This window comes from Aythya marila (assembly GCF_965140915.1).
Source record: "Aythya marila genome assembly, contig: HAP1_HAP1_SCAFFOLD_1189, whole genome shotgun sequence".
NCBI classification, from domain to species: domain Eukaryota; kingdom Metazoa; phylum Chordata; class Aves; order Anseriformes; family Anatidae; genus Aythya; species Aythya marila.
In genome coordinates this window covers 1-10410 of record NW_028137695.1, presented here as the reverse complement: position 1 = coordinate 10410, position 10410 = coordinate 1, and the positions used below count along the sequence as shown (strand labels likewise).

General features: G+C 63.9%; 1 protein-coding gene across 1 annotated transcript; it reads right to left on the bottom strand.

Annotated features, from left to right (window-relative positions):
- Positions 1 to 5: 5 nt before the first annotated feature.
- On the bottom strand, positions 6 to 10297 carry LOC309890642 (procollagen C-endopeptidase enhancer 1-like; the record flags this gene model as incomplete). The annotated part of the gene is made up of 7 exons (XM_082785062.1): positions 10172 to 10297; positions 9566 to 9674; positions 5684 to 5942; positions 3386 to 3463; positions 3034 to 3158; positions 2817 to 2953; positions 6 to 120 (listed from the first exon to the last, which is right to left on the bottom strand). Coding segments are annotated over exons 1-7 (918 nt in total), but the record flags the coding sequence as incomplete, so codon positions are not given.
- Positions 10298 to 10410: the final 113 nt, after the last annotated feature.

Below are 10410 nucleotides of genomic sequence, written 5' to 3'. Positions count from 1 at the left end.
GCCGGGGGGGGCGGCGGGGGGGGGCTGCGGACGGCGTAGGAGGCGGCGAAGCCGTCGGCCGTGACGCTGAGGTCGGAGACGAATTGCACCAAGAGCTCGCGGCCCGACGAGGTGATGGGGCTGGGGGGGGGGACACGGCACGGGGGGGGGTCAGTAATTAATTGGGGGGGGGTCAGTAATTATTTGGGGGGGGGTCAGCAGTGATTTGGGGGGGGTTTGGGGGGGTTTGGGGGGGATTGGGGTTGGTTTGGAGTGAGTCGGCAGTGATTTGAGGGGGGTCAGCATCGATTTGGGGGGGTCGGTGATGGGGCTGGGGGGGGGGACACGGCACGGGGGGGGGTCAGTAATTATTTGGGGGGGGGCAGTGTTAATTTGGGGGGGGTCAGCAGTGATTTGGGGGGGTTTGGGGGGGATTGGGGTTGGTTTGGAGTGAGTAGGCAGTGATTTAGGGGGGTCAGTATGGATTGGGGGGGGACACGGCACGGGGGGGGTCAGTAATTAATTGGGGGGGTCAGTAATTATTTGGGGGGGGTCAGTGTTAATTTGGGGGGGGTCAGCAGTGATTTGGGGGGGTTTGGGGGGGATTTGGGGGAGTTTAGGGGGGATTGGGGTTGGTTTGGAGTGAGTTGGCAGTGATTTGAGGGGGGGTCAGCATCGATTTGGGGGGGTCAGTATGGATTGGGGGGGGGACACGGCACGGGGGGGGGTCAGTAATTAATTGGGGGGGGGCAGTAATTATTTGGGGGGGGGTCAGCAGTGATTTGGGGGGGGGTTGGGGGGGATTTGGGGGAGGTTGGGGGGATTTAGAGTGAGTAGGCAGTGATTTAGGGGGGGGTCAGTATGGATTGGGGGGGGGACACGGCACGGGGGGGGGTCAGTAATTATTTGGGGGGGGGCAGTAATTATTTGGGGGGGGGTCAGCAGTGATTTGGGGGGGGTTTGGGGGGGATTGGGGTTGGTTTGGAGTGAGTAGGCAGTGATTTAGGGGGGTCAGTGGGAATTTGGGGGGGTCAGTATTAATTTGGGGGGGTCATTGGGGACTGGGGGGGGTCAGTAATTATTTGGGGGGGGACAGTAATTATTTTGGGGGGGGGCAGTGTTGATTTGGGGGGGATTGGGGTTGATTTGGAGTGAGTCGGCAGTGATTTAGGGGGGTCAGTATGGATTGGGGGGGGTCGGTGATGGGGCTGGGGGGGGGACACGGCACGGGGGGGGGTCAGTAATTATTTGGGGGGGGGCAGTGTTAATTTGGGGGGGGTCAGCAGTGATTTGGGGGGGGTTTGGGGGGGATTGGGGTTGGTTTGGAGTGAGTCGGCAGTGATTTGAGGGGGGTCAGTATGGATTGGGGGGGGACACGGCACGGGGGGGGGTCAGTAATTAATTGGGGGGGGCAGTAATTATTTGGGGGGGGACAGTGTTAATTTGGGGGGGGTCGGGGTTGATTTGGGGGGGGTTTGGGGGGGGATTTGGGGGGATTGGGTTTGGTTTAGAGTGAGTAGGCAGTGATTTGAGGGGGGTCAGTATGGATTGGGGGGGGACACGGCACGGGGGGGGGTCAGTAATTAATTGGGGGGGGGCAGTGTTAATTTGGGGGGGGGCAGTGTGAATTTGGGGGGGGTTGGGGTTGATTTGGGGGGGTTGGAATGGATTGGGGGGGGTTGGGGTTGATTTAGAGTGAGTTGGCAGTGATTTGAGGGGGGTCAGTATGGATTGGGGGGGTCGGCGGGGATTTGGGGGGGTTGGGGTTGATTTGGGGGGGGTCAGTATTAATTTGGGGGGGTCAGTATTAATTTGGGGGGGTCAGTGGGGATTTGGGGGGGGTCAGTGGGGATTTGGGGTTGATTTGGGGGGCATCAGCACTGACTTTTGGGGCTCAGCATTGACTGGGGGGGGGTCCCCATAAATTTTGGGGTATCCCCATAGATTTTGGGGTGTCCCTATAGCTTTGGGGGGGTCCCTATAGACTCGGGGGGGTCCCTATTGAATCGGGGGTATCCCTATAGATTCGGGGGGGTCTCTATAGATTTGGGGGTGTCCCATAGGTTCGGGGGGGGTCCCCATTAATTTTGGGGTGTCCCATAGATTCGGGGGGGTCCCTATAGATTCGGGGGAGTCCCCATTAATTCGGGGGTGTCCCCATAGATTTTGGGGTATCCCCATAGATTCGGAAGGGTCCCCATTAATTCGGGGGGGTCCCTATTGATTCGGGGGGGTCCCTATAGACTCGGGGGGGTCCCATAAATTCGGGGGTATCCCCATAGATTTTGGGGTATCCCTATTGAATCAGTGGTGTCCCTATAGCTTCGGGGGGGTCCCCATTGCTTCGAGGGTATCCCTATTGCTTCAGGGGTGTCCCTATAAATTCAGGGGTGTCCCTATAAATTCGGGGGGGTCCCTATAGCTTTGGGGGGGTCCCTATAGATTCGGGGGGGTCCCCATTGCTTCGGGGGGGTCCCATAAATTTGGGGGTATCCCCATAGATTTTGGGGTGTCCCTATAAATTCAGGGGTGCCCACTGATTCGGGGGGGGTCCCTATTGAATCAGGGGTGTCCCTATAGCTTCGGGGGTGTCCCTATAAATTCGGGGGGGTCCCATTGATCGGGGGGGGGTCCCATAGATTCGGGGGTGTCCCTATAGATTCGGGGGGGTCCCCATTGCTTCGGGGGGGTCCCATAAATTCGGGGGTATCCCCATAGGTTTTGGGGTATCCCTATTGAATCAGTGGTGTCCCTATAAATTCAGGGGTGTCCCTCTAGCCTCGGGGGTGTCCCTCTAGCCTCGGGGGGGGGTCCCACCGATTTGGGGGGGGGCTCACCCGGGGGTCTCCTCCCCGCAGAACTTCCCCACCCGCCGCGCGTCGTCCGTCTCGCCCCCGTCGTAGACGGCCACGTAGTCGTAGCGGCAGTGAGCGTCGGGCTCCACGTCGAACTTCCCGAAGGTCAGCTCCACCACCTAGACACACACAAAACCCCCCCCTCAGCCCCAAAATCGCCCTTTTTCACCCCATTTTTCTCTCCCCCCCCCACACAAACCTTCCCCTCGGGCGCCACGATGTGCCAGGAGCAGCTGATGCCGGCCGGGTAGTTCTCCTCGGGCCAGTTGGGGGTCTTCAAGCTGCCCTGCTCCTTCTCCAGCCTCCCCCCGCAGAATTGGTGCTCTGCCAAATTATTTTTTTTGGGGGGGGGGGGGGGCAGCGTTAAAACCCCCCCCTAAATTCCCCGCGACCCCCCCTTGACGCATCGCAACCCCCCCCCCCCTCCTAGGGACCTCAGGAGCGTGACGACGACGACGACGATGATGAGGATGATGAAGAGGGGGGGGGGGGTGAAGAAATATTTGGGGGTGCCCCCCCCCACGCCGTGTGCCCCCCCCCCAGGTACTCACCGTCGAAATAATCCCAGGACTCCCCCAAAAAGCCGGGCTTACCGCCAGCACCCGCCCGCCGCCGTCCCGGGGGGGGCCCTGCAAAAGGTGCTGCGGGTTGGGGAAGGGGCTGCGGGGGTGGCCGGGGGGGGGGGGGGGGGGGGGCAACACAAACGCCTTAAGGATTTGGAGGGGGGGGGGGGGGGGATTTTGGGGGTTTGGGGGTTTGGGGGGGGGTTAGGGTGGGATTTGGGGGGTGGGGGACTTTAGGATTTAGGGGGGGGGGCCTCGAGGATTTAGGGTGAGATTTGGGGCGCTGGGCCCTAAGGATTTAGGGTGGGGGGGCCCTTAAGGATTTGGGCTGGGGGGGCCTTGAGGATTTAGGGTGGGGGGGCCTCAAGAATTTGGGGTGAGATTTGGGACACTGAACCCTACGGATTTAGGCCAGCGGGGCCTCGAGGATTTAGGGTGGGGGGGCCTTTAGGATTTAGTGTGGGGGGGCCTCTAGGATTTCGGGTGAGATTTGGGACACTGGACCCTAAGGATTTAGGGTGGGGGGGCCTTTAGGATTTAGTGTGGGGGGGCCTCAAGGATTTCGGGTGAGATTTGGGGCACTGGACCCTAAGGATTTAGTGTGGGGGGGCCTTGAGGATTTAGGGTGAGATTTGGGACACTGGGCCCTAAGGATTTAGGGTGGGGGGGCCTCAAGGATTTGGGGTGAGATTTGGGACACTGGACCCTACGGATTTAGGGCAGCGGGGCCTCGAGGATTTAGGCTGGGGGGGCCTCAAGAATTTGGGGTGAGATTTGGGGCGCTGAGCCTTAAGGATTTAGGATTTGGGCTCGGGGGGGCCTTTAGGATTTGGGGTGCTGGGCCTTAAGGATTTAGGGTGGGGGGGCCTTGAGGATTTGGGCTCAGGGGGCCTTTAGGATTTAGGGTGGGGGGGCCTCGAGGATTTGGGCTGGGGGGGCCTTTAGGATTTAGGGTGAGATTTGGGACACTGAACCCTACGGATTTAGGGCAGCGGGGCCTCGAGGATTTAGGCTGGGGGGGCCTTTAGGATTTAGGGTTGGGGGGGGCCTTGAGGATTTAGGGTGGGGGGGCCTCAAGAATTTGGGGTGAGATTTGGGGTGCTGAGCCTTAAGGATTTAGGATTTGGGCTCAGGGGGGCCTTTAGGATTTAGTGTGGGGGGGCCTTTAGGATTTAAAGTGGGGGGGCCTTAAGGATTTGGGCTGGGGGGGCCTTTAGGATTTAGTGTGGGGGGGCCTTTAGGATTTAGGGTGGGGGGGCCTTTAGGATTTGGGCTGGGGGGGCCTTAAGGATTTAGTGTGGGGGGGCCTTGAGGATTTAGGGTGCGATTTGGGACACTGAACCCTATGGATTTAGGGCAGCGGGGCCTCAAGGATTTAGGCTGGGGGGGCCTTTAGGATTTAGTGTGGGGGGGCCTCAAGGATTTGGGGTGAGATTTGGGGCGCTGGGCCCTAAGGATTTAGCGCGGCGAGGCCTCGAGGATTTGGGCTGGGGGGGGCCTTGAGGATTTAGGGTGGGGGGGCCTCAAGAATTTGGGGTGAGATTTGGGGTGCTGAGCCTTAAGGATTTAGGATTTGGGCTCGGGGGGGCCTTTAGGATTTGGGCTCGGGGGGGCCTTTAGGATTTAGTGTGGGGGAGCCTCAAGAATTTGGGGTGAGATTTGGGGTGCTGAGCCTTAAGGATTTAGGATTTGGGCTCGGGGGGCCCTTAAGGATTTAGGGTGGGGGGGCCTTTAGGATTTGGGCTCGGGGGGGGGCCTTTAGGATTTGGGCTGGGGGGGGCCTTTAGGATTTAGGGTGAGATTTGGGACACTGGACCCTACGGATTTAGGCCAGCGGGGCCTCGAGGATTTAGGGTGGGGGGGCCTCGAGGATTTGGGCTGGGGGGGCCTTTAGGGTTTAGGGTGGGGGGGCCTTTAGGATTTAAAGTGGGGGGGCCTTAAGTATTTGGGATGGGGGGGCCTCAGGGATTTAGTGTGGGGGGGCCTCTAGGATTTCGGGTGTGATTTGGGACACTGGACCCTATGGATTTAGCGCGGTGGGGCCTCGAGGATTTGGGCTGGGGGGGCCTTTAGGATTTAGGGTGGGGGGGCCTCTAGGATTTAGGGTGAGATTTGGGACACTGGACCCTACGGATTTAGGGCAGCGAGGCCTCGAGGATTTAGGCTGGGGGGGGGGGGTGCCCCGCCTTGAGGATTCGGGGCGGCGGGGGGGGGGGCCTCGAGGCTTCTCCCCCTCTAACGTGGGGGGGGGGGGCGCCCAGGGGCCCCCCCCAGGCAGCCGCTCACCCTGGGAGGGGGGCAGCCCGGCGCTGAACCAGACGAGGAAGCCGCGGCCGGCGGTGGCCCCGTCGCTCTCCATGCGCAGCAGCAGGCGGTTGCCGGCGGCTAATAGGGCCCCCGGGCGAAAAGTCCCACAAAAACGCCCCAAAAGGGGGGCCCCGGGCCCGTGCCCCCCGTAAACGGAAAGGGAATCGAAACGGCAAAGGGCGTCCGGCTCCAGGTCGAAGACGCGGAACCAGAGGGTGGCCACGTGGCCCTCGGGGACCTGCGGGGACGTCAAAGGTGGGGTGTGGGGACATGGGGACATGGGGACATCAGGAAAAGGGTCTGGGGGACATGGGGGGACACTGGGGGGATATTGGGGTCATGGGGACATCAGAAAATGGGTCTGGGGGACATGGGGACATGGCCACGTGGCCCTCGGGGACCTGCGGGGACGTCAAAGGTGGGATGTGGGGACGGGGGGACATGGGGACATCAGGAAAAGGGTCTGGGGGACATGGGGGGACATTGGGGGGATATTGGGGTCATGGGGGGACATTGGGAGGATATTGGGGGGATATTGGGGTCATGGGGGGATATTGGGGGGATATTGGGGTCAAGGGGACATGGCCACGTGGCCCTCGGGGACCTGCGGGGACGACGGAGGTGGGATAGGGGGACAGGGGGGACATGGGGGGGATGTGGGGACACATTGGGGGATGTGGGGGGGATATGGGGACATGGGGACATCAGAAAATGGGTCTGGGGGACATGGGGACATGGCCACGTGGCCCTCGGGGACCTGCGGGGACGTCAAAGGTGGGATATGGGGACAGGGGGGGGATATGGGGACATGGGGGGGATATGGGGTCAGGGGGGGGATATGGGGACATTGGGGGGGATATGGGGACATGGGGACATCAGGAAATGGGTCTGGGGGACATGGGGACATGGCCACGTGGCCCTCGGGGACCTGCGGGGACGTCAAAGGTGGGATATGGGGACAGGGGGGGGATATGGGGACAGGGGGGGGATATGGGGTTGGGGGGGGGATATGGGGACATGGGGGGACATTGGGGGGATATTGGGGGGATATTGGGGTCATGGGGACATGGCCACGTGGCCCTCGGGGACCTGCGGGGACGTCAAAGGTGGGGTGTGGGGACATGGGGACATGGGGACATCAGGAAAAGGGTCTGGGGGACATGGGGGGACATTGGGGGGATATTGGGGTCATGGGGGGACATTGGGGGGATATTGGGGGGATATTGGGGTCATGGGGACATGGCCACGTGGCCCTCGGGGACCTGCGGGGACGTCAAAGGTGGGATGTGGGGACATGGGGACATGGGGACATCAGGAAAAGGGTCTGGGGGACATGGGGGGACATTGGGGGGATATTGGGGTCATGGGGGGACATTGGGGGGATATTGGGGGGATATTGGGGTCATGGGGACATGGCCACGTGGCCCTCGGGGACCTGCGGGGACGTCAAAGGTGGGATGTGGGGACATGGGGACATGGGGACATCAGGAAAAGGGTCTGGGGGACATGGGGGGACATTGGGGGGATATTGGGGTCATGGGGGGACATTGGGGGGATATTGGGGGGATATTGGGGTCATGGGGACATGGCCACGTGGCCCTTGGGGACCTGCGGCGACGACGGAGGTGGGATAGGGGGACATGGGGACATCAGGAAATGGGTCTTGGGGACATGGGGATATGGGGGGGGATGTTGGGGTCATGGGGACATGGCCCTTGGGGACCTGGGGGGACATAAAAGGTGGGATATGGGGACACGGGGGGGACACAGGGGGACATGGGGGGACGTGGGGACATGGCCACGTGGCCCTCGGGGACCTGCGGGGACGTCAAAGGTGGGATGTGGGGACAGGGGGGGGATATGGGGTCAGGGGGGGGATATGGGGACATTGGGGGGGATATGGGGACATGGGGACATCAGGAAATGGGTCTGGGGGTCATGGGGACATGGCCACGTGGCCCTCGGGGACCTGCGGGGACGTCAAAGGTGGGGTGTGGGGACAGGGGGGGGGGACATGGGGACATGGGGGGGATATGAGGACATGGGGACATCAGGAAATGGGTCTGGGGGACATGGGGACATGGCCACGTGGCCCTCGGGGACCTGCGGGGACGACAGAGGTGGGATATGGGGACAGGGGGGGGATATGGGGACAGGGGGGGATACAGGGGGGGATATGGGGGGGATATGGGGACATGGGGGGACATTGGGGGGATATTGGGGTCATGGGGACATGGCCACGTGGCCCTCGGGGACCTGCGGGGACGTCAAAGGTGGGATATGGGGACATGGGGACATGGGGGGGATATGGGGACATGGGGACATCAGGAAATGGGTCTGGGGGTCATGGGGACATGGCCACGTGGCCCTCGGGGACCTGCGGGGACGACGGAGGTGGGATGTGGGGACGGGGGGACATGGGGACATCAGGAAAAGGGTCTGGGGGACATGGGGACATGGGGGGACACAGGGGGATGTGGGGGACACATGGGGACATGGCCATGTGGCCCTCGGAGACCTGCGGGGACGTCAAAGGTGGGGTGTGGGGATATGGGGGGGATATGGGGACATGGGGGGGACAGGGGGGGATGTGGGGACATGGGGACAAATGGGGACATGGCCACGTGGCCCTCGGGGACCTGGGGGGACATAAAAGGTGGGGTGTGGGGACAGGGGGGGACATGGGGGGACATGGGGGGGACATAGGGGGATGTGGGGACATGGGGGGGATGTTGGGGTCATGGGGGGACATGGGGACATGGGGACGTGGCCCTCGGGGACCTGAGGGGACAACAGAGGTGGGATAGGGGGACAGGGGGGGACACTGGGGGATGTGGGGGGGATATGGGGACATGGGGACATCAGGAAATGGGTCTTAGGGACATGGGGAGACATTGGGGGGACATGGGGACATCAGGAAAAGGGTCTTGGGGACATGGGGACATGGCCCTTGGGGACATCAAAGGTAGGATATGGGGTCGGGGGGGACACTGGGGGATGTGTGGGGACATGGGGGGACATGGGGACATGGCCCTCGGGGACATCAAAGGTGGGATATGGGGACAGGGGGGGACACAGGGGGGGACGTGGGGACATCAGGAAATGGGTCTGGGGGACATGGGGACACGAGGGGACATGGGGACGGGGGGATATGGGGACACGGGGGGGGGCATAGGGACACGGGGGGGTCCCCAGCTGGCCCTCGGGGCCCGTTTGGGGACAGGGACGGTGCCACCAGCTGGCCCCGGGGGACCTGCGGGGACGGGGGGGGGACACGGGGACAGGAGGGGTCTGGGGGGGGACACGGGGAGGGGGGGGACACCGGGACATGGGGGGGGACCTGGGGGGGGACACTGGGGGGGGGACGAAAACACTGGGACGGGGGGGGGGGGGGGGGACAGCGGGACACGTGGCTGGGGGTGGGGACAGCGGGACGGGGGGGGGCATCCCGGGACCGGGGGGGGGGATCCCAGGTCTTGGGGGGGGGGTCCCAAGACCCCGGGGGGGGGTCCCAAGACTTGGGGGGGGGTCCCCAGGACCCTGGGGGGGGGGGTCACAGAACCCTGGGGGGGGGATACCGGGACCGGGGGGGGGATCCCAAGACCCGGGGGGGGCACCCAGGGCCCTGGGGGGGGACACCAGGACCCCGGGGGGGGGATCCCAAGACTTGGGGGGGGGTCCCAGGACTTGGGGGGGGGTCCCAAGACCTGGGGGGGGATTTCAGGACATGGGGGGGGTTCCCAGGGCCCTGGGGGGGGATCCCAAGACCCGGGGGGGGGACACAGGGACCTGGTGGGGTCTGGGGGGGGGTCTGGGGGGGGTCTGGGGGGGGGGTGTTTTTTTTTGGGGGGGGGTCCGTACCGTGATGGTCCAGGTGCAGTTTCGGTTGGGGGGGTAGTGCCGGGGGAAGCCCTCGCTGGCGATGTACCCGGACTCCCCGCTGTGCTCCCCCCCGCACAGAAACACCGGCCTGCAGCGAGGGGGGGGCACCGAGACCCCGAAATGTTTGGGGGGGGCACCGAGACCCCGGTAAGTTGGGGGGGGCACCGAGACACCGAAAAGTTTGGGGGGGGGCACCGAGACCCCGGTAAGTCCGGGGGGGGGGCACTGAGATACCGGTAAATTGGGGGGGGGCACCGAGATGCCGGTAAATTTGGGGTGGGGGGGACACCAGGGTCGTGGGGGGGGGGGCACTGAGACACTGGTAAGTTGGGGGGGGCACCGAGACACCAAAAAGTTTGGGGGGGGCACCGAGATGCCGGTAAGTCCGGGGGGGGGTCACTGGGGTCGTGGGGGGGGGGGCACCAGCGTCATGGGGGGGTCACAGCCGTCATGGGGGGGTAACAGGGGTCGTGGGGGGGTCACCCGCGTCTTGGGGGGGGGCTCAAGCGTCGTGGGGGGGGTCACAGCCGTCATGGGGGGGTAACAGGGGTCGTGGGGGGGTCACCGAGGGGGGGGGGTCGTTACCTGGTGGCGTTGTGGCGGGGGGCGGGGGGGCCCTGCCCCAGCACGGGGGGGCCGAGGGCGCCGAGCGCCAGCAGCAGCAGCGCGGGGGGGGGCATCGCGGCCGGCTCGGGACGGGGCCGGGGCCGAATGGGGGGGGGGGGGGGGGGGGCAGGGGGGGCGTGGCTTGCAAAGGACACGCCCCCCCCCCCGCCCCCCCCCCGCCCTCCCACCCCCCCCCCCCGGCTCCTCCTCCTGGGGAC